General features: G+C 34.9%; 1 protein-coding gene across 3 annotated transcripts in view; it reads right to left on the bottom strand.

Annotated features, from left to right (window-relative positions):
- The window catches only part of LOC143240002 (syntaxin-16-like), a 51919-nt gene extending 29903 nt beyond the window's left edge, over positions 1-22016 (bottom strand). For 2 of the 3 annotated variants that reach the window (XM_076481751.1, XM_076481749.1), the window contains exons 1-2: positions 21986-22016; positions 7662-7776 (exon numbers count right to left, since the gene is read on the bottom strand). In XM_076481751.1, the coding sequence (XP_076337866.1) occupies positions 7662-7742 (81 nt within the window). In that variant the 5' untranslated portion in view covers positions 7743-7776; positions 21986-22016. Of the gene's footprint in view, positions 1-7661; positions 7777-21952 lie in introns of all 3 variants that reach the window. The other variant, XM_076481750.1, reaches the window with a different exon arrangement.
- Between the last annotated feature and the right edge of the window lie 3731 nt (positions 22017-25747).

Genomic DNA, 25747 nt, shown 5'->3' with positions numbered 1-25747 from the left:
ACAAAATTATGAAAATATTGTCAACACAACACTTCATAAATTCAAAGGATTGGGTTGTAATATAAACTGAAAGTTCATTTCTTACACTGACATATTGTCTATTTCCCTGAAAATTTCTGTGCCATCAGCAAGAAAAAAATGAAAAGTTTCATACAGACACCAGGGAAATGAAGAGGAGGTATCAGGGACAATGGCACGTCAGTATGCTGCTCGTTGAAACAAGATGTTGCAGATGCAATACATAAAAGACCACAACATGTAGTTTTGAGACTAAAAAATGTAGTCTTCACAAAAAATCAATATGAATGATGATGCATATTAGTCTGATATAATTGTTTTTCCCTTTTCTCCAGTGTGTTTTAATTTTTGTTAAAAACATAATAAAAATGTTCATTATGATAAACAAAATAATTTGATAGATTTTGCTTCATAATTTGTAAAAAAATTATTACACAACAGAAAAGAATCAATACTATTTTTGAAATTGATGTAGCTGAACTATGGAAAATACATTATTAAAACCAAAACAACTTCAGTGAAGTTTAAATTTGCAGGACTGTGTAATAATTATTTACCTTCACACATTAGATTATCCTGACAAAAGGTTCTCTACTTTGCCTGTCTAAGCAGTGGTATGAATTCTACACTTACTCCAGTCTTTATATCCCAGTATATTGTCTCCAGTGATTTTAATCTTGTGCCCCTCTCAACCTACATCAATGGGTCCTCTATATTCAATTTCGTATATACGATCCACAATATTTTTTCGAGACTGGTAAAATTATCTTACCTTAACACCAGCTACTGTGGGAAAGAAGGCTGAGATAGCATAAGAGGAGGTAAATATTAATGGAAATACATTTTTAGTATAGGAAAATGTAAACTTCCAAAACACCTTAACTTACACTTTAGTAAAAATCCCACAGTGACCAAGTGGAGGGGCCATTGAAGGGAAGATCCACTCAGAAAGCACCTGTGTAGAAAAACAGGTATGCCAATTAAGACATAATAAAGCACACTAGTGGGGGGTCTGCAATTCTTTTGGAACAGATATACTCTTTGCTCTCATAAACTGAAATCTAAACAAAGGTGGTAAAGGCTAAACAGCTACAGAGTCAACTTTGTTTATTAACATGAGATCTATCCATGCCCCAAACCACATACACAAGGTTCCACATTTCATTGTTATAATTACAGGATTGAGGACTCAATGTTGATCTTGATGCAAGGTGTAGTGGTTAAGACACAGGGACAGTAATAGATATAATTATATAATAGAAATATAATATGAAGAGAACCCAACCTGAAAGTTACAGTATGTAGCATGCCAAGTCACCAGAATTATGAAGAGAAGGCAAACAACACCTAAGTGGACAAATCCTTACTCCTACCTGAAGAAGTACAAAATGCAACAAATCAAATTTAAAATTGTAGGCCCAGGCACCCAACCTAAAAGTTACAGAATGTTGCATGTGAGCCACCAGAATCATGAAAGGGAAAGTGAGCAACATTAAACCAGACAAGACTTCCTCTCACTCTGAAGAAGCATAGAAAGCAAAAACACTGAACTTACAATTACAGAGCCAATAAATAGATTAAACTATAAAAAAAACCGCCAGTCTGGAATTATGAACTGAAATTCTAACTCCTCAATCTGGGAGACAAGGTAACACCTCTTGCCCCTGGATTTATTATAAGGATGAGACATGTTCAACCAAAAGGTCATTAATGCAATGCTCCACGTGCAGAATTACAAGGAGTAAAGAACCCTCCTCCCTGATCATGGAAGGTAAAAGAATGACCAAAAAGAAGGGCCATGCCCAGACAACCAAATAGCAAAGTGTTATCTTTGAACTGAAAATACAAGAAAGCTCCCTTGTTAGTTAGGAATGGCTCCTCATTCAACATCTGGATAAACTATTTCCTCTTTTCTTTGAGTGTAAGAAAGAATACCAACATCACTCAGGAGGAACAGACCTTTGTCCATCATTCCTGTGACTGGAAATTGAGTAGTAAGGACTCCGTTGCATGACTAGAAGAGAAGGTGAAAACTCACATGGAGAGTCCTGAGGAATAATACTCCAGAGACAGTGAAATAGGTGAACCACATTCTCTATTCAATTCAGGATTTAGCAGGGATGGGCAAACTCCCTTTATACTTTACTCGTCATAGTCAATGAGTGACAGTCTAGTACTATATGCGATATTTGATATTGGAAAATTGTTTACTACCCGAAAAGCACCAAGGCTGTCTCATGGAAGATCCCACTTCAACAGATCTTATCACTACCAGGAATTTATTTATTATTTCTAGTGGTAGTTAGAACAGATTCATTAAAGCATACCAGAACAGGTAATGCTTACCTCTGAGTGGGATCCACATAAAAATGAACAGGTCATGAAAAAAAAAAATAGAGATGAAGTTATCTCTGTTGCAACTGAGCCTGGATGAGTAGAATAGCCAAAACCAGAGCCAAGACCCATTTAAGGAAGAGACTGCTTAAATCATGTAAATTGTAAGGTATAAAGGTATTAGGTGTAATTAACATACTTGCCTGAACAATTTCCTCCAGCAGGCAACACAATTGAGCTGCAAGGGACGACAGCACATGTCAAACTTGATGAGATGAGACCTGAAGAAGTCTTTGCTCCTCCAATGAAAGACCAGAATAATCTATTCAAACCAACTGCCAAATCCAATTTATCAAATTGAGAGAGGACAAGTCACGTAAAATTGAATGATTATAATAAGTAAATAACCTGTGACATGCTTCATTGTGCATCAAATGACATAAAAGAGCATGAAGAGAGCAGCAAAAAAGATAATCCGAATCTGAAAGGTCACATGAATAGAATATAGAGGGAAGGTGAAGACAAGAGAAAACCTTATCTCCTTCCTTAGCTGGTGCAATTTTAAGTAGAAAATAACTTGCCTGAATAGACCAGTTGGAATAGTGCAGTATCCTATCAACACAGAGTGCAAACCCAACTGAATTATGACACTACTAGCCAATAATAGAAGAAGACTTATTTTAAGTGAAAGACAGTATTGTGAAAATGACTCCACATATTTAAAGAGGTGGACATGATAATGCATGGAGAACCAGTAAAAACCTGGAAAGGGCAATGAGGATGGACAATCCAAATGGAATTGAAAAGTAATGATAAAACTGGAGGCTCAAAACTTTACTTTCTATAGAAAAATGAAAAGGAGATGATAAGGCAGCTTTGAACAAGGCAACAGCTGAAGGTGCCTAACCTTCATTAAACAACATGTTTAACAGTGGGATGTGAAGTATTACAACCATGTCTGAGAGATCACTGATGATAAATAAACCATTCCCTTTGATAAACATCAAGGAAGAATGTAAAATAAAACGTGTTTATAAGAACACCACTCAAGATGTCAATCCCTGATGTTATGCAATAGATTCCATAAAAGCCAGGAGCAAAGTCAAATAATGATGACTGCTGGATGAAAAATATCCAACTGAGGCTGATGTAAGAGAGATGGCCATGGAGGATGGGGAAGAGACGGACACTCTTGAAGATATTGAAGGATCAGAAAACAGAGATGACTTAGCAAATTGGATCCACCAGAAGAATTTGATCATACATGAAGAAAACTACTGCTAGAACTTGGGACAGAAGACAAATTTGAGGAAATGCATAAAGATGAAGCTCCATTCAATCACAACTGAGAGCTTTAACTCCCAAAGCAAGGCAGTGAGGTACTGAAGACTAGAAGGATGGGAGCTGACCATTACAATGTGTGGGGAATGTCTTAATCTGTAGTGTCTCAAGACAAGAGAAGATCCAATGAAAAAACTGAGGAAGAAGCATCTATTCCATACAAAGAGCTTTGTTGGGATGAGATAACTGGTTGGCCACTAGATTCATCACCCCTAGAACATGACAAGGTGAATGATCAATTGTTTGTGTTCACAAAGGAGAAAAGCCATTGTTCAAAATGCAGAGATGTGAAGTGAACTGCATTTTGTTATCCATAGTTCAGGCAAAAAGAGTCACTGAAGGGAATGAAATGAATCCACTGTAAACTGAGGAAGCTAGAAAAGGAGGTTGAGACAAGAAAGACTGATGACTGGTTACCAATCACCTGTCTTTTTCATTACTGCAATTAGATGAGAATAAGAAGTCTTGATAGAGAAATTAACAAGCTTTATGGTTTCTAAGTAGAAGATCCTGAATGATGCATACTAAACAGTTGGATGGAAAACGGACTTTGGGGAGTCAATAGCCAACTGGTATGAGAGACAGAGAAGGAGTAGAAGTGGAATGAAAGCCCAATTCCTTTCATAGAAGTTGTATGACCCCCTGATCTGTGGTGAATGTCTACTATACCGACATGAACCCTCTATGATGACACCCCACAAGGAGGATCCATACTGGTAAAATCAAAATTTTCTGTGTGTTCTAATGGATTGTGGTGCTGAAGCAGGAAGTCTGGAAACATGAAAAAGAGATGCAGTAAACCATACTGTAGAAGAACTGTGAGACAGTCAAGAAGCTGTTGTATAAAATGAAGATTGGAGACAAGCCATATCTAGTCTAGATTTCATATTTTCTGGAATTCCCACAAAATAAGCTGAGAAAGAGACCTTCTCCTAGCTCTGTTAGGGACAATGCAGAATGGTGAACTCCCTCCAGTAAGGCATCTATTTCTGAAAGATCTCAGCAACAAACTAACCAAAGCAAAAGCGGGAGACTATTATCTAACCAAAGTAAAATTCAAAAAATAATTAAGATCCTCCAAAATTTTAGAAGTGGATCTATAATAGACTTCAGACAACTGTAGCAAAGACAACAGAAAATGGAAAACTGTTGTAAGTGACAGACAAATTCTGGAAAACTGAGATTGTTTAAGATTAACAGAGGTATCTTGTGTAAAGCCCAAATATGAAGTAAAGGATCTAAAGTCTGAGAGATTAAAGATGGGTTCACCAGTCGATGGAAAGCCATACTACTAACTTTTAATATATTAAGTGTATCTTCATAAAATTTGCTAGACTTTTAGTAAACATTATAAGTTTTTTGCATACAAAAAATCAGATTTTTAATGAAGTATTTTTATTAATATTTGTTCATGAAATTGTTGATTCTGTGTTTTTGTAACTAGAATGATCTCATATGGGTCATTCCATGCCAACTCACCCAGAAAAAAGAACTTTTCCCAGTTCATGTCATAGATTGTCTTGAAAAAATTAAAGCAAAACTTCATTTTAATTTATTCAATATGGAAAATCCTACAACTGTACAACTGTAGTTTTTTTAATAAGACTTTTTAAAGATTGTCACTCTTAAGCAAAAATCTGATCTTGTTTTTTATTGCAAATTGTGCATTTCAAGCCTTTGCAAAACAATAACAGTTTCCATCAAATTTATTAATACTGTTCTTTTGTAACATATCCCAAGAGTTGGGCCAGACATTTGCTCCATATCCATATCCCAGTAGATTGTAGTAAGTGCCTAAAAAAGGCTATGAAGCTGATTTTCTGTTTTGTTTCTGAGATTGCACGTTAAATTTTGACAATCTGCTCACAGAATGCTTAAATCTGAATGTATTGAGCTGAAACATTTACTGGTTATAAATAAAACCTTACAAACAATAATTCACTTGCAATAAACTGCTTTCATGCTAATAAAATAATACTGCAAGTTGATTAAATGGATGGTGTCCATTTTTCATACCCGAGTGTGAAATCACTCATTTTTAAAATTCAATATCTTAGTCATTTTTGGATATTTTCAAACAAAATTTTGAATATGTGTAGTATTACCACAGTTGTATTAAACCTGCAAGTTGTACTTTTCTGCATGTAATATTCAAAGCAATACTCTGACTTGAAAAGAGTTAACCTGAAGATCACCTAGAAGGTTGAAACATTGCTCTCTGCTTTATGAGTAAATGTGTTAATAACCATACCAGCCAAAGTGAGATACATTTTTACTTCAAGTGGGTTTCTGGTCATCATGAATAGTACAAACATTTACTAAAATTTAGAAAATAATACTCCAAAACATCATGACATGTGCACTTTAACCTGCCAGGGTGAAAGAGTTAAATGATGAAAACAAAGCACAGCAATATCCACCCTCAAATTATCTGCAAAACTTCTTGTATGCCCTGCAATTTCTGCAAAGGTGGAAGGATCAGGTAATTCAATGAGCTAGTTTCTCCCAATTAAAAAGGTGAAGATTCATATTCACTTTGTTTTATTGATTTTAATAGCCAAAAGGGTTGTGTAAGCTTTTGTTTCTCATTTTATTTGTTCAAAAAACACATCAAAAAACAAACAGTATTATGGTTTTTAAATTTTAATTATTTTCTTCACAGATAAGTTTGTTTTATCCTGTTAATTTCTAATCTGTGCCTTTTGTTCACCATTCACCATTTCATTAATGTACTGAATTTTTAACATTTTATAAGAAAAACAAGTTCTATGACAGCAGGTTATTTGAGTAATCAAAGTCACTCGTAACTTTCAAAAACTTACTTGTTTTGTTTGTTTGTTTTGGAATTTCGCACAAAGCTACTTGAGGGCTATCTGTGCTAGCCGTCCCTAATTTAGCAGTGTAAGACTAGAGGGAAGGCAGCTAGTCATCACCACCCACCGCCAACTCTTGGGCTACTCTTTTACCAACGAATAGTGGGATTGACCGTCACATTATATACCTCCACGGTTGGGAGGGCGAGCATGTTTAGCGCGATGCAGGCGTGAACCTGCGACCCTCAGATTATGAGTCACCATGCCAGGCCAAACTTACTTGTAACTTGATAAATACTATATAAGCCTACAGAATAACACTGAAAGCAAGTTCTAAACACAAATACATGAATCAGCTTAACTTAACAACACTGAAAATTTCGACACTCTATCAGAAGACTGCATCTAGCTCTTCAAATGTTAATAAAATTAAATTGCACTGGAGAAATTGTCAGAAAAGTGCAAATTTCTAATGTAAAATAGAAAGTATTTCAAATTTAACATAATAATATTGTCACATGCATTTTCTGTATCATTAACATAAAACCACATAATCAATGGTTGATTCCATAATCAAAGTTTAGATTTATAGGTTTAGTAAAGTCAAGTCTAAGCCAGTATTACCAGATTTTGCCTTTCAATTTTGTTATACATTCATTTTTTTTGCTTAATAATTGATGCTTGATATTCAGATAGTATGATTAACAGTCTATCAAAAGTTGAAAAGTAGATTTTGTGGTTATTTTACAATCAACAAAAGTATTAAATTGCTTTTGCTGTGGAAGTGTATTAATTAAGTCTAGCATCTCTTTGATGTTATTGTTTTAAGCTGTTTTAAAGTAAGGGTTACATAATGTTAAATTTCACCATACAATAAATGCAAAATTTTAATTTTTTAAATAATTTTGTTGTGCATAATTTCAAATTATTGATTGCATAATTTTGTGCTTTTTTTGTATAAAATTCAAGACTCTGGGAAGTTAATGTTTATTACTATATGGGTATGTGTTATTTGTTAAAATATGGAATGTATGCAAAATATGAAACAAAGATTTGTAGACATTTACTTAAAGGTAAGTGACAGTTCAAAAGTATAGCTATTTATTTGTTTTTTTACTACAATAATAATAATAATAATAATAAATAGTACTCTACCTGCTCAGAAAAGATATGTCTACTCTGTAGGGCATTATTTCTCATCAATACAAAAACCTCAGTGAGACTCCTAACAGCCATATCAAATATCTTTCCTATTTAGCATGAGGAAAGCCTGCAACATTATCACAAAAAATGTGTCATCATGTGAAAAATTTATCAAAATGTTTACAAACAAAAAAAATCTAATACTGATTATATTCAAACTTTATCATATAAAAATAGTCTGTGCAATTATTTTTGCTTTCAGTTATTAAATAAACAGTTTCTTTAAATGATTGTGTTTAACAACATTCTTGCAAAGAGTTTCAATGTTATTTTAAACTATGATTTAAGTCTTAAATCTCTTAAAACTTCGGTTTTAAATCATGTCACAAACATAAAGGTGCAAAATTAGCTAAGAGAATATTATGAAACTTGCATAAGCATCATCTTATGATGAATAACCACATGCTGAGATATAAATATAGAATTTTATTCATAGCAATAAAAATTCAAAACTTTACAAGTTATCTTCTTCAGACTTGTTAAACATACACTGTACAAACTGCACAAAAATAAAGTACATCTCCAACATTTCTCTCTCATTTATGCTTTTGAAAATTTTTATACTGTCTACTGGAGACAGAAATTTTGATATTCCTGCTACTTTCCTTATATATTTTTTATTTTCTTCACAACTGATAATTTATTTTACTACCATAAACAAATCCTGAGAAAATTTCTTAATCTTCTGAAAATAAATTTTTTGAAAAAAAAGAAAAAAAGTTATTAATTAAGTCCTGGCTTCTTAATTATATTTTAGCAGATTCATGAAAACAGCTGAAGTAGTTTTTAATAACCCTACAAGGCATTGGCATGATCCTTCCACTGATATCAGTTTGCAGCCAGTCTTAAACATACATTCCCCATTATTCAGTTGACTATTTTAGCATCAACAAAATTTTAATTTGATCCATTACATTAAAGATAATGCATCATAATGTTAAGCGTATTAGTTAAAAAATGTACCATTAAAATAGGTTTTATCTTCAAAGCACACTGTGCTAATATTTAACAACTTAAGGAATGGAATAGAAAGAAAAAGTGAAAGAAAAAATGGAGCAGAAACATTGTATAAGCACATATTACTCAAAATAAACTTTTGTAAATGCCTTCAAGTAGTAAGACCTTAAAAATTTCTAAAGAAGATGCTTGAAAAATGTTTTTGATTTGTCACTTTTAAATGAGGATGGGGGAAGAGAGCATGAATATCTATTTAATATTCATATGTAAAGTGACATTTTTAATCCAAACTCCAGATGTATGTACAATGGCAAGTCATCCCTTCTAATCAGAATGAAAAAAAATGGAGATCTGAATAGTCCATATCCCAGTGATATGGTCCTCCAATGTGATACTGATCATAATAATAAGTGAAAAAATGATAAAAAATTGTGAAACAACCCCAGGTATAGGAAATTCAGAGTTGGAGCTGGTCAAATTAATGAAGATTAGAATGAAGTTTGATGTATCTGATAACACAAATGGGAAATAGAACTTAAATTTTATCTGGCTGTACCTCGGAGTCAAAATCAGGAATTCAATGGGAGAAAATTCAGTTACAGACAACTAGAGCTCGGTATTAGAGGAATTTGAAACAATTACTGAGCTCACTAACTGAATGCACATATGAGACTTGGATAGTTGGAATAATTGAAAACAACATACATTTCATTATTTTTGTAGGTTATGACACTAATCAACGAAGCTCTCCAACTTTTCGTTAACTGTATATAATAATAATAATAAATAGGCTTTCCATAATTTCCAAGCCTGAAACTGGGACAGTTTTCAACTTTTATTAAAGGTACCTGAACAGTTAAAAAAGTGCTTTCAAAATCTAACTCCCCTTAAGCTTTAATGTTGCCACAAAAAAACAGGAACACTGGTAGTTTATATCTCTAACATTTATTTAAATTCAGCAAGGCAAGAAATATAAAAATTTCATTAATTTTTCACTGAACACTTTTTTTTTGTGACCATTCATATTTTTCACTTGAATGAACTTTCTTCAAAAAATCTTTATTAGTTTTTATTTTTTCAAAGAATTCACTGCAACTCAGGTCAATATTGAGTTTACAATGCAACAGTCCTTTTACTGTTGATTCATTCATTAGACCTCTTTCTAGAGACCAAATAGTGCCTGGTAAACAAAAAATGTACTCCATAACTTGCCTAAGATAAGGTACAGAAATACTTTGATCTTTAAAGTTGTTGAAAAGTTCTACTACTGTTTTTCCACAGCTCAATATAAGAGAGGTAGCAATCATAAAAAATAGTAAATTGCTTTCTACTGAAGTGGAAAGCTTGGTGGTCAAAATTTAGAAGTATTTCTATATTTACACTGTGTGTATTACACACCTAAAATAATTCTGTGAGTTTGTAGAAATTGAGTACAAGAAGGTTCTCCAGTATGGAAATACACAATTTCTGTCTTTGTTACCAGCTGTTGAGAGAATTCTCCAGATTTATGAAGCTTGAAGTCATACTTTTGTTCACAAGAACAGTGCCTAAAAAAAAAAAAAAGTGCTAGAGGAAGCAGGAGGATGCCATGTAGACTTGATTATGTACAATATGAACACCACAACCAACACCCACAATATTTCTGCCAAATTCCTTCTTCAATCGACTACATACATAGTTTTCTTCCCTTTCTCTTTACACCTCCAAAATTTGTATTACAGTTGTCACCACAATAAGTAACTATTTTTTGATGAATCATGTTTCTTTAAAGTGGACACCAAGCAATTTGTCAAAATTTCTGATGTCAACCCAGGAACTGACTGAAAGTCTATGTTTTACTTTCACTCCTTCCTCTGGCAAAATGTATTGCACTATGACAGGTATAATTTTGGCATCTTTTTGGTTTGAAGCATCTGCTGCAAGTGAAACAAACTGGACTTCCATTAAGTCTCTCTTTAATTCCTCTGCTGCAAAAGGAACAATTGCATTTAAAATAATAGACTCATTCTTCATTCTGGCAGAACTAAACTTTGGTTCAAATAAGTTTGCTATCAGTTTGGAGAAGGAATCAGCTGTTTTAAAGCTTATGTTATGGACAGCACTGTGATAACAACAGGTTGCTTCTTTGGCAGCTATTAATAAATCACTCTCTTCAGGCAGTTTGTTTTTAAGAGCACATCAATTCTTGAACTATGAGCAGCTACTGAAAGACTAGCTGCATGTTTAGCACTTTTTAAATGGTCTTTTATGTGTGAGCAGCTTCCATGTGAAACAGAGAACTCAGATGAACACTGCAAACACTTGACTGTCCTTCTTGACACAAATATTTTTCAAGAATAAATATTCTTTTTGCAATTCACTGTTGAATGTGCACTTTCTTTTACCAGCTTTGGACATTATGACTAGGATTCATTTCTAAAATAAAAGAAAATAATTCAGCATGTATCGTATGACTAATATAATAAATACTGTAATAAATAAAGCAATCATGAAGCACAAACACTTACTCAAAGAAAGCTTTGCACATGCTGCCACTCGCCTGTTGTGCATCTGCCATTACGCACGTACCCCCAATAGCAGCCCACTGATGAATCATTATACTTATACAGGTCCCATATTATCTATCTGTGAATTTTGTCTGATACAATACCTTTGAAAATTTGCATGCAACAGCACTATGGTTCCCTCTACCCATCAACTAATAAAATGAAAACTTAAAAATTATTTTTTGTCAACACCAAGTCAGGACTCCATGCAGATTTTAAAATTTTCATTTTATCCTTTATGGAGTTTATATTTTTATCAAAAACTGGGACATTCTGAAACAATTCAGTGTCAACCAGAACAAATTAGTAAACGTGACGAGACACTGAGACAGACCCCTCAAAGCAGGACACATGGTAAGCCTAATAATAAATCATGATGACAATATCTTGACTACTTGGATGTTGGAATAATAGCAAACAGTAATAATCAGAAAATAATTATTTTTGTGAAATCAACTGATTTAATTATAATTTTAACTAACAATTATTATACATCCACTGATGCAAACAGATAATCAAGCTAATCACATTGTACTACAGAACACTTTCTTTTGGGGTATGAGGTATGTGTTTATATATAGAAAAATGTATTCCGTACACAGTTTAAGAAATATCATACTATCCTATGCACACCATGAAACATGGTAATTCTTCCTCAATAAAAAGAAAGAGGAAAATAATTAATTAATTCCAAAGAAGTAAAGAAACAACATCAAAAGCCTAAGTTTGTATTTCAATTAATGCTCCTCAAGAAGTTGTTAAGACAAAACACCAAATACCCAATAAAAAACATTTTGGGGTTATATGGCCCTTTGTGTCTGGTATTACCACCAAAAGACTTGTGGAAAAGTTGATATACAGTACAGGGTGTTCGGAAAGTCACTGTACACTTATATATTTATTAACAGACATGTTTCAATATAGAATACAGGAGGGTAAATATGAATGACAATTAGAAACAATGCTGAATGTGACCCCCATTGGCATCAATACAGGCCTGGATCCTTCTTATTTTGTTTCTAAACACTGCTATCAGTTGCTGACTTGAAATAGACTGAATAAAATATGATTACAAAACTGCACAGTGACTTTCCAAACACCCTGTAGATTACCAATGGTATTTGGTCAGTTGGATGTTGAATCTTTATTAACTAATACCCCCTGAAATGAAAATATTAACAACTAGCATAGATTATAATGATAAAGATGAAGTAATGGTTAATAAATTATTTAAATTTGTTAATGATATTAAAGTTTTGAGTGCTTCTGGCTATGAAGATAACACTACTGCTCTACAAAAGGATTTGGATTATTTTACAAGTTAGGCAAACAAATAGCAAATGACTGTTAATTAAAATAAACTCAAGGTAATGCTTGTTCGATATCACAGTTTGAATTATATCAGTCTAAAGCCAACCAAACAATATGCTGTTACTAGTGGCTTGGCAAACAGGATTTTATGTAATATTTACAGAAATACTGAGTACCAGTTTAAAAAGGTTACAATGTTCTTGTACAGATCAGTAGTTCGGTTACAGTTGAGCACTTAAAAAGAATACTGAATTGATAAAAGGGTTCAGAGAAGGGTTGTTAGGATGATACCTGGAATATAAAGATTGTTACACTAGCATAAATTAAGATCTCTTAACTTGTTTTCTCTTTTGAAAAAAGAAAAGTTAGAAAGGATCTTAATAAGGTGTTCAAGATTAAGGGAATTGATAGTGTTGATGCATCATATTTTTTTATATTTGATGGTGAAAATGGAAAGGCATGGGCACACAGATAAATTTTGAAATGGAAGGAGTTGCTCTTTGGTATTTTATAGTGCAAAGCAACTTGGCTATTTGCACCAAACAACAAGTAAAAAAATAAGAGTAAAAGTATTATGAAGTGTAAAGGTAAATTAAGTTAAAACAAAAACTGTGGCCCAACAGGGAATAAAAATGTAAATGGAATTAAAAAGGCCATTGTCCTTAAAAATTATTTAAAAACAGTTGTAAGGTGGAAAGAGTTACCAATGCCAATGACACTGTCGAACATCAGGGGTAAACACACAGTAAAAACATCTAATATGGTGTCATTGCTTACCTTCCTAATAATGGCATAACAGTAAAATGTGGACTATTCTGACTTAAGTGCCATACAGAATAGACATTGATGCATCAGTCTCAGATAAAAGAAAATGATGAGTTAGAAAACTGTCCAATTCATAGTCTAGTTACAACTTCTCCTTCTGATCCTAATTGAAACAAGACAGCCAAAGTCCAATAGAAGGTTTTATCTGGAAAAGTTTATCACATTGCTTACTCCAAGTCAATTTCCAACTGGTGCAGAGATGAGCCTTAAATACAGGGCCATAGTCCATGTATAGAACAGGCATGGCAGTGATAGTACCAGAACAGACAGATTTAGCTGCAGTCTCAACGAGCTCATTCTTGCAAATACATATGTGGCTAGGTATCCAGAAAAACCAGACATAAGTTGATGATAAAGAGAAATGGGCCAGCTGGTTTTAAATATTGATGACAACGTGATGAAAACTAACATGAAGCGATTCCAGGGTCAATAGAGAGATAAGCTAGTCAGTATAAATAATACAGTTCATATACTGCATAGCTTCTATGGGATCCAGGGGAAAAGAAGTGGCATACAATTTGGCAAAGAATACAGAAACTGTAGAGGGGATCCTGTGTGCACAACAAACCATGGCAGAGCCCACAGAGTCACCTGATTTTGAACCATCTGTATATATGTGAAAGGAAGTATGGTTAAAAAGACATTTGGCAAACAGAAGAAAGTACTTACAATTGGGAGTATCCACCTTATTCAGATAACTCAAAGAAAGATCACACTTCAGCCATGGTGGCATGGGCTGACCAATAGAGACAGCAACATTATCCAAAGACAGATCCAATTCAGCCAGTGAACAAAAGGAACAATGGCAGACCAAGTATTCTGAAAAAGCATGGCCCACTGAGGAAGGAAAACACAACTCCAGGTGGGATGCTGTGGTAAGGGTTGAAATTTTGAAGAAAAGACAGTTACAAACAGCAGACGTGTAGAAAAGATTCATGAGACTCAGTGCACAAACTCTGGAGTGAAAAAATTCAAAACATCCCTGTGTAGAAAGCTCCAGATGCTGAGAGGGTTCAACATCTTCAAGGCTGATGTTCTGTCAAAGCCACAGACAAGAGAACCATAGTCCAGCTTTGATAAAAAAAAAAAAAAAGGCATGATAGAATATCTATCTGCTCCCTAACAAGTGGAAGAGAGGACATAGAGAAAGTTCAGTGGCATTGTACACTTGATGCATGGAGAAAAAGTTAACTTATGATCAAATATAAGCCCTAAGATATTTGCCTCGGGGACCACAATAAGAACAAATTTACTGACATGGAACTCGGGATAAGGGGTAGTACACTGTTAGTGACAAAATGCATGCAAATGGTTTTAAAGAGAGAAAAGTTAAGAACCGTTTGCTATGGCCTACTTCAGTAAATGATTGAGGGCACAGTTTCTCATAGTGAATATCATCGGCTCCATCTGATGTACTGCCATACGAATGAACAGCAATCTTGAGTTCCTCCAGAGTAAAGGAGAAATTATAGTCTTACAGATAATTAGCACAAAAGGAAAGAGGCAATCACTCTCCCCGAGTCTTGATGGCTAAGAAGGTAGGGGATAAAGCAGAGTGCCAGATGCACAAATGCTTTTGCCAAGAGTATCAGCAATGCTCTGGGCAACAGAATCTCCCTGGCCATCACAGAGCAAGATCGAAAGGGGGGGCAGAAGTATAATGCTCATTGACCTTCCGAATCTGGTCCCATATGACTTTGGAAATGGTGGTAGAAGAGATTATAGTTACGTACTTAATCTAAGATTCCTTCTGACTTTGACATCTTACCTGCCAGCATGTGCATGGGCTTGCTGAAGAGCAATGTGGTTTAAAAGTGTGGAATACCTACAAAAGGAATCACAGGTCTGTTTTTTAGCCTTCCATGCCATGTGGCAGGCAGGATTCCACCACATTTGAGAATACAGAGGGCCAGTTGGCCTGGTCCAGCTTCCATTTAGGCATGTTGGGCAGAGAGCATTGGCCATAAACAGTCTCTCTCAAAATTACAGGAAAATTATCACTGCCTCATAGATCACTGTCAACCCTCCAATAAAAGTACAAGAAAAGTGAAGGAAAGCAGATAGAGATCAATAACAGTAAAAAACTGAGTAAGTGCATGAAAATACGTTTAACAACCAGTAACTGAGAGTGATAGGTTGTGATCTGAGAACATATGCCATATAGAATGACCACTCCTACCAATATCAGCACCACCCCAGAGAGGATTATGTCCATTAAAATCCCCCAGAATTAAATAGGGAGATGGTAACTGTTATATGAGGGCATCAAAGTCTGACTGATTATTGGTCTCTCCAAAAGACAGTTGATTGATTGATTGATTTAGTGGTTTATGGCGCAAAGCAGTGAGGCTATCTGCGCCAGACATTCGGTAAAAATGTAAAAAAATATATAAATAAATAAAAAATAAATGTAGTAATAGACATAAATAGAAATGAAGGTAACACAAAAAAGTATAAAACCAATGTTGACACCTAGTCTACAATGTTAAGATAGAAGGCAGAGTATAAGAAGTTGTAAGGTATATACTCTAGCAAAAAGGTAATGATCATAACCCACCAGGAAGACTAACAGGTAAGTTCAAGAACCACCGTTAATCACCTGAAGTTGGCCTTTCCAGTCCTGGTTCCGGGTTATGTGTCATAGCAACCAGTATCAAAATGCAAAAGAATAGAAGTTTTAAAAGATACATAGCAAAATTGTAACAATGAGTAGTCAAATGTCCAGTAAAAAGATAAAGTCAAGTAAATGGAGTAAAATTTGTAAAAGTAAATGAAGGTAAAAACAAAACAGCAATTAAAACAGAAAATGGTGTAAAATCCAATGGTGACATCCAGTCTTCAAAGTTGTAAAATATTTACTCTAGCAAAATGGTAATGATCATAACCCGCCAGGAAGACTAACAGGTAAGTTCAAGAACCACCGTCAATCTCCTGAAGTTGGCCTTTCCAGTCCTGGTTCCGGGTTATGTGTCATAGCAGCTATTATCAAAATGTAAAAGAATAAAAGTTTTAAAAGACACTCCGCAAAATCGTAATAATGAGTAGCCAAATGTCCAGTAAAAAGATAAAAGTCAAGTAAATGGAGTAAAATTTGTAAGAGTAATTGAAGATAAAAGCAAAACGGCAATTAAAACAGAAAATGGCGTAAAAACCAATGTTGACATCCAGTCAACAAAGTTGTAAAGGACTACCTGCAGCAGAATGGTAATGATCATAACCCGCCAGGAAGACTAACAGGTAAGTATAAAAACCACCGTCAGTCACCTGAAGTTAGTCTTTCCAGTCCTGGTTCCGGGTTATGAGTCAATATGGCCAGTACTAAAAGTAAAGTAGTAAAAGTGTGAAATGATATGCAGCAATAGTATAATAACAACTCGCCAGGACGACTAACGAGTAGTTCAAACGGATAGTTCAAACAGTAGCGTTAGTCACCTGAAGTTGGCCTTTCCAGTCCTGGCGTCGAGTTATTTAATGTTCTAATCAGTGATGACGAGAAACCCACTTGTTGAGAAATTTATATGCAAAAACGGCTCGTTTGGGCTGAGAAAACACTTTTACATAGAAGAGCGAACAACGTTTCGGCGGTAATAATACCGCCCTAATACCGCCCTCTACATTTCAACACACAGTTACACAACCCCTTTCAAACATGTGGTCAGCTTCCGGTCAGTTACCTCTTTCTTTGTGAACCTGACGATGACCGAAGAAGGTCGAAACGTTGTTCGCTCTTCTATGTAGTTGTGGAATGAAGTGCAGCAGCATATGTCTGAGATGGAGTTGTGGACAGCAATTTCCGAGCCTCAGGATAACTAATGTTATGTGTCGTTTTCAAATGCTGCACCTCTTTTTCCTCCAACCATTTTGGGCAAGAATGAAAGTAAGAGGGGTGAGAACCATTGCAGTTTACGCAATGTGGGTTCATGCCACAGTCATAGGCATCGTGGTCCTTGTCTCCACAACGAGCACGTCAGTGAACCACGACAAGATGTCTTTGAGTGGCCGAATCTCTGACATTGGAAACATCAGAGGGTTTAGTATGTATGGCCAAACCCTGCAAATGAGATAACCTGCCTCAATGGTAACAGGTGCACGTGGTGAAGTAAATGTTAAAACGAGGGTATTTGTTGGCAGTGTAACTCCATCTTTGCGAGTGGAGATACGCCTCACTGCAGAAACTCCTTGAATGGAGAGACCAGCGAGAATCTCTGACTCGGGAACGTTCTTCAAATCCCTTTCAACAATAACTCCTCGTGAAGAATTCAAGGTAGCATGGGGTGTAACCTCAATAGGTATATCCCCAATTGCCTTTGAATTCAAGAGTAGTTCAGTGTGTTGGGATGTGGATGTTTCAACCAATATGTCACCAGATCGAAGTTTCTTTACTGACTTTGGAGAGCCAGCAAGTCCCTCTAGTCCCTTTTGAATAAAAAAAGGGGACATTTGCCCTAAAGGTTTTTCCAAAAGAGAATGTAATATAAGAAAATGAGGTACGTGTGTTACTGATGTTGAAGATTGCTGTTATGAGTATTCAAGACGTGGTCGCTACCCATTGACTGTTTTTTACAATTTTATTTAAATTTTTAGAGGATCCATAGGAAAAGGGAAAAATTTCGGTACCCACTGACCCCACCCACCATGGAGCCCTACAAGTCACGCAAAGTCACACAAGGACAATGCAGCAACGCGAGGGTTTCGTGAGCACTATACCCAAACACCAGCATCAGATACAATGTCCACAACACCTGTTGAGAACATCCAACACTGGTATTTGGTTGACCCTAGCCCAATTGGACCAGCCAACTGACCCAAAGAGGGCCACCGCAAGGCCACCCATCTACAGAAATTCAAGGCCAAAGTGGTGTGTTAGGGTTGGACCCCTCAACCACCAGGGTCCTCTCCTCCCTTCACAAGTAACCACACATGGCAAACATGTATGTGGATGTTTAGATCCCAGAGAAGGTAACCAGTCAGAACAGAACCTTCCCTGGGAGGTCCCCTCACCACGTACAGGAATCCACACCGAGGGGCCAAAAGACAGAAAGAAAAATAGTGAGTGAATGACCCAAGGCAACACAAACAGCTGTGCCTCTAAGGGTGTATCAAGTGGTAAAGACAGGGCAGGCACATGGTGATTAACCAGCAGTACCACCCCTTCATCAAACAACCTGTCATTTATGTACAAAGAAAACTGCCACAAGGTGACTGCATCAGCAAGTTTCAGAAACATTTTCTGTGAGGAGAGACACACAAGATGATAAGAATCAATCAAGTCCTTACTGTCACCTTTGTCTCAACAAAAACCCTGACAGTGATGTTGAGAAAACCCACTTGTAGAGAAAAATATACCTGTAAAAACAGCTCGTATGGGTTGAGAAAATTTTTTATCTGGAGGAGCAAACAATGTTTTGACCTTCTACGGTCATCATCAGGCTCACAAAGAGGTAACTGACCAGAAGCTGACCACATGTTAGAAAGGGGTTGTGTAACTTAGTGTCAAAATGTGGAGGATGTGCTTAGATGTTTGAATATATAATTTTATATATATTTTTTTTATTATTTATTATATTATTTTTTATATGGGTATAAAGGTGTTCCTTTGTATTGGTTTATTTTGGGCTTGAGTTGTTGTATAAGTAAGGCTTCTTTAATTTTGCATTTGTTTATGATTGTTTATTTAGTATTTGAGTGTTTTCTATGGTTGTGTTTATCTGACTTGCAGTGTTTGAAAATGTGTGAAGGTGACTTTTTGTGTTCTTTGAATCTGGTTTCCATTTTTCTACTTGTTTCTCCAATATAGAAGTCGTGGCAGTTATCACATTGTATTTTATAAATAATGTTGGTGTGGTGTTTGTCAATGTAGTTTTTTACATAGTACAAACCTCAGTTTTGTGCCTGGTTTTTGAATAAATTTGGTATTAACTGGAATGTCATATTTTGTTTCTAGTTTTTGCCAAATGTTAATTATTTTTCTGCTGATGTTGGGAATGTATGGTATGCAGCAGTATATGGTTTCCTGATTTTTTTGATCTGTGAGATATATTTACTTTTGTTGGTTGATTTTGCTTTCTGTCTAGGTGTGTGCATATAATGTTTTCTACGGTTTATGGAGGAAACTTATTAATGTTGATGAATTATTGTTTCATTTTGTCTAATTCATTATTAATTTTATCTGCTGAGCATAGTTTTATGACTGTGTTTATTTGGTTTGTTAGTATGTTGAGTTTTTGTTTTGTTTCATGTGCTGAGTCCAAAGGAATGTATAATCCAGTATGGGTGATTTTTCGAAGGATTTGTTTTAAATTGTGTATCGGTTTTTATATATATAGAAAACCCTGACAGTTCCACTGTATGAAGGTGGCCATTTTTATTTACATGGAGAAGAATTGGATGGTGCACCCTTCTGTTTTTTACTTTTTTTTTTGTTATTGGAAGAGGTCTATTGACCTCCACAAATCCTGCCCTGGGTCGAATAGGCAGGTCTTTGTCTGTGGATGAAGAGTCCAGCAACTGAGGGCATGAGCAAATAATCATTTCACATTTCATGGCTGAAGAAAAAGATGGAACTGATGAAATGCCCAAAGCCAGAGCTAAAGACAGTGAACCCAGTGAGCTACCAGAAGTAGTTGCAGGTTCAGAGATAGGAGTAGATGCAGACTCATCAACTCTTTTATACAAATGACTCTGTGTTGGAGGCATGGAGAAAAATTTTTATACTCCCACTGAAGCAGTGTAATGGAGTGCATCAGCACATTTGAGAAAGTGTGGGGAATAATAACTTCCAAGCCTCTAGGTAGTTAGGAAATATTGTTCAGAGTCTTCAAACGTTGCACTTCTTTCTCCTCCACCCAATTAGGGCAAGAACTAGGGTAAGAAGAGTGTGAACCACTACAGTTAACACAGTGCAGTTCTAGTTCCCAATCATAGGCCTTGTGGTATTTGCCACCACAACAAGCACATAGTAGGCAGCATAATTGTGTCTTGGCAACTGGAGATTCGGAGCTCTGCAGAAGTGTCTTGGCTGGAAAAACCAGAAAGGATCTCTGATTCGGGAATGTTCTTAAATTCCCTCTCAACAATAACCCCTCTTTAGGAATTCAAGGTAGTTGAAATCCTAATTTGTTATTAAACAAAAAAGTTTTTCAGCTCTAGTTTAATATTTCAACCACTGAAACAAAAAAAGTAAAAAGTACAAAACAAAAAGGTAATATTTATTACTTAGCCTTTTATCAATTTACATTAATTATAAACTAAAAAACCACTAAGATTATTAATTATGAAAGCATATCCACAAGTCAAACTGCATATTCGAGACTTCTAGAAGATTACAGTACTACTTTATTTTCAGGGATAGAATTCACACACTCACATGCATGAACATAATCTAAAAATATCAGTACTCCCAGTGTAGAAACCTACACATTAGATCTAGTTTGATGTTTTTATGAGCATATTAAAAAACTTTTAAAAAATAAAAAATTAATATATGGTTATTTACCATGCTATTTCAATGAAGAATTTGTGGAAATAAATTCAAATTACTTTAATTAGCAAAGACTAAACTAGTTATGGATAAAAAAAAGTTACTTGATAAACAAGTCAAAAAACCAAGTCAAATGTCTAGTGTTTGTACATTCTTATGGGAACTATAAATATGGGTGAAATTACAGTAAATTTGCTAATATACTTAAAAATCTCTATGTTTTTAACATACAGAGCCAGGTGAAAAGTTAAATGTTTACGTTAAAATTTCACAAGAACCCATAACACATGATGCCAGAACAGGCTAGTCAATAGGAAGCTAGTGAAGTCAATTGGCTGCAGGGTCTTTGCTGAATGACTGGATCACAAAACGTTTCCAGTGACAGTTACCCAAGAGAGAAATGATCAGTGACACAGAAGCTATACCACAATAGTGCATTGGATATCATAGTTTTAAAAAATTATGAGAGCACATCACAGAGTATGGCTGAGATTATCTTCCATAATACTAACCTATGAGTCTCAGTTTTTGATAATTAAGATGGAAAATTTTAACACCCACCCTGAAGCAATTTATTATTTTCATATTCTGTACCCAATAAAGCATTGGAAAAAGAAACCAAAATTTGTGTACCAAAGATCCAGTTGTGCAAACAATACAAAGTTTTGGGGCTCATCCAGTTATAGGAAAACATATAGATTAAAAAAAACAGCTGTAACAATGATCAATGATAACACACATAAGCAAGCAAGGTGTAAACATGTTTCACTGTTTCTTTTACTTAAACATTGCTACATTAAAACTTGTCTTCAGAAACAGATAACTAGTTTGTTGTAAAATTTATGAAAGTTGCTGCTGTCTGCAACTCCTTGTCAGATCTTGAGCCCGTGGAGAGGTTTAACTTAAGTAACAGATCTGAAGGTAAATGTTTATGAGAATGAAGGTCGAAGGGAAAATCAAATTTCTCAGAAGGCTGAAAATAGCCAAAACTGAATTGATCCTCAGAATCAGTAATATTATGGCATGAAAATACAATGCCACCCAGAAAAATAAAATACTGACTAAAATTAAAACTAACCTCACAGTAACTATACAGTCTAAAACAAAGCCAACTAATACAATACCTTAACAAGAAATAGGTAAACGAATAAACAAACCTTTAGACCTTACATTATCCAACACAGTATCAATTATACTTCTACCACTAGAATATTAGTATACTACACCTTGTACAAAAGATAACGACATCTAGTTACGTAATAACTTATACCAGAAAAATTACTGAACGCTTCAAGAAAATAAATATTATAGTAATTTGTATTAAAAATGAGCAGCAGAGAAACCACAAAAGTGCCTATGTACACTCTGTCTTTATCCATTACCAGGTTCATTTTTAGTTTGTTTTAAAGCGTGTAGCGTTCTCTGATCGGAAGTTGATATTATTTGGTCCTCAGTTATGTCCTATACGTTAACGGTATTTTATGTCCGTATTAGAAGTTGAGAAAAGTTAGTGATGACACCAATAGTTTTAAATCTCTGTAGTATAATAAATGTTTAGTATTGTATTATAGTATATAAATTTTTGTATAAAGAAAGTTATCTACATTCTAAGACATCTACACATTAATTATGTGATCTATACTGAGTCAGTGAGTGTGAGTTCTTACAGCAAAGCTATCTGCTGAGTCCACCGAATGGAATCAAACCACTGATTTTAGCGTTATAAGTCCGTAGACTTACCGCTCTACTAGCAGGGGACTATACTGAGTCAACAGATGCTACCTTTTGCCTCCCACTAGCGCACTAATCTGTGTTTTACTTGAAACGGTGTAAATAAATTATTTACTAATACTACGTGCTTGTCAGAAATATTCCAAAATGCAGGGCTGCAAATATTTCATCATAACTAGTAAAAACACAGGGTACACCCAGTTCATATTTTAAGCGGTATTTAAGCTACTGTCTGAGAATTTATTTACCCAAGATAATTTTTATCACTCATTAATATTTCAATGTGATACAATTAAAAAATCTCCATGAGGAACATCAGATAAAACTGTTTTTTTGTTTCTTTTTAAAAATAGTGAGTCTTTTTGTTACTTGTATCTCTTCTGTGAAAGCTCGCTAACTGCTGAGATAGTTTAAGGTGAAATTTGAAACATTTGCTTACTACTGTTATTAAAAATAACAGGTAAATAATACATTTCAGGTCAGTTATCATTGTCAACATCATCAATTCTTAACATCGAGATTAAATCTTTTGTTTTCATTCACATGTTATCTAATGCTGTTTCCTTGTGTAACTGATCCTTTCGTGTTATATAACACTCATGAATGACTTTATATATGCATAATGTTAATAAACTCCGATGAAGCTCCATTCAAGTTATAGGGTTTTATATTTTTGTTTCAATTATGATAGAATTGCTATCTAGGAGTAGTCAAACTCAGCCCCTGTTGTGTTTTTTTTTCTTTCATTTCAGCCATCACAAAATAAATAATATTTTTAAAAATTCATCCAAAATATTATTTTTAGCTAAATATCTCATCATACAGGATTAATTTCCTCTCATTATTGTTTCTTAATATGCAATGAGATGAAAGCCTTGTTGTAAGTAGAATCGACATGCTTCCCAGGTATATTGGTAAGAATCTAGAAAATATGCTCCTAAGAGTTTTCACGATCCAGCTAGATCGTGGGAGCGATTCTTTCAAAATGTCCAATGATGTTTCACATTCGGAAATTTACTCAGTAGCTAACAACGCAAGATTCAGCAAAGCCTTTATAGTCCCATTCATATCAACTGAAATGGTGACAATATCAGCCTAGCTGACAGTTAATGCTGTCTTTTGCCTCCAATGTCATAAGGTTCTTGATACAGCTGGATAAATACTTATAGTGTTTTTCCATGTCAAATGAGTTAGTATGACTTAAGACAGCACCCCTTTCTTCTTGTTACTCATTGGTCTCTACCTCAAGCTTCTGGTTAAGCTAACGTATGAGAAGTTTTTATGTGATGTACAAATACACGTTGTGGGTGTGCTCCACGTACGTTTATACACCTCATATCCACTGTCACTCATACTTCAATGACAAAACCTACCAGAAAATTAGGTATGGAGAAGTCCAGCCAAATTGATGCTACTGGCATATATAAACTCACACAAATAATCCCAGTCACCAAACCTGCACATTAATTCTTTTACTATTTTAGTTACTTTTGTCCCTAAACAGCCTTTCTTAGATTTTGGTGCGAGAACTTATGTGCATCGTCTTAATGATTCCACTTTTTCCTATGTATATTGTAAGATATTCTCTAATGAAAAGAACCATAAATCATGTCAGCAAGAAGTAGTATTTCTGTCCAAACATGAAAAATTTGTTTTATTTCTCATCATCATGTATGACAAGTGTATGTCCTAATTTGACCAGCATTAACAAACTTGGCAAATATACTTTAGTAATTAGTTTTATCCATGCTGGTAAACCATCTGACTGGGGAATTATATGACTAACTAAATGTCTTCATATTACCTTACAAGGTATAACTTAGAGAACTGTTGATTGTTAAAACTGACTCGATCTATTTTGACTTTCTTATGGTACTCTAAACCATACTATTCACAGTTCTGCTAACATATAAATAATGGACTGTGTCAACGTACCAACCAATTTATACATCTCAACCTATTTGTGAAATAGTCAATGATTACGAGTACACACTAATAACCTTTTATTAGTTTTCACGAGTGGACCGCCAATATCCAGGGCTATCCTTTGTAGAAAATACCCAACAATCCTATGTTGGAGATTACCATGTCTCACTGATGTTGAATATCTTGACTCGAATGCAGCCTGAAAAACTGCTGTTGAATGTTAGAATAAGTGTGAGTAATAACTTTCATAGTTGTCATTCAATCTTTGTGTTATGCAAAGTCTGGAGAATCTTTTGTTATAGAGTTCTATGTAACACAGTCAGATTACCATGTCATGGTGGCTTGAGGTGAGAGTAAAGCACATTTTCCTGTACTTGTAACCAATCCCACAAATACCACAGGTTGAATGCATCCACATTAAACTTCTCTATTGGTGTTGCTCGGTATTTTCCTGAGTGCTTGGTAAGTAACACAATGTTAGGTCTTTATCCTTCAGTTATTTTTCGTCACATCTCCTTGTGTTAAGATCGGCATGACATTATTTACTACATTTCTGAATTTACTAAGTGTATTCGTTTGTTTGTTTAGAATTAAGCACAAACCTACACAATGCTTTACCCACCATGGTATCAAAACCCGGTTTCGAGCGGTATGAGTCCAAAGACATGTCGCTGTGGGGCCACTAAGTGTATTCTCACGAAATTTGATGTCATTTAGTAACCATAATAGCATATTTTATACAAAAAATAACAACAACAAAAATAGTAAAGATTCACGTTTCGAAGACAATAATCAATATTTGAAAGAAACATTCATACATATGTTGATTAACATTTATCATTTTCTTTTTCGGTATCATAAGTTATTTGAAATATTTGTGCATTAAGCAAATTTTGTTCAGCTAATTCCTGCATTATTCCTATAAAAGAAGGCATGATGATTTCAAACAATGAAATGCTTCTTTTCGTAAGCAAGAGCGTTATATATCCCAGAAACATCCGTGAATACCTTTTACTTACTCCAGTTACCAAGTTTGACTGTGTGGGTATTTGGGTATTGATGTTGTTAAATACCCAGGAGGGTCAGGTACATTTGACCTCTTCCTCCCTCCCGAACGATTATAGCGTCTGTCTTTAGGGTTTTGTTTTTTTTTTTTTTTTTAAAGCTTTGGGCCAGAGTAAAAGCATAACATCATACTCAGGTCCATTTCAGGGCTCAGTCCATGCATGGACGAACAAGAAGTTTTTTTTGTTTGTTTTTTC

The sequence above is a fragment of the Tachypleus tridentatus genome, chromosome 13 (assembly GCF_004210375.1).
Source record: "Tachypleus tridentatus isolate NWPU-2018 chromosome 13, ASM421037v1, whole genome shotgun sequence".
NCBI lineage: Eukaryota > Metazoa > Arthropoda > Merostomata > Xiphosura > Limulidae > Tachypleus > Tachypleus tridentatus.
Note: the sequence above shows the minus strand (reverse complement) of the source record. Positions and strands in the feature narration are given on the sequence as shown.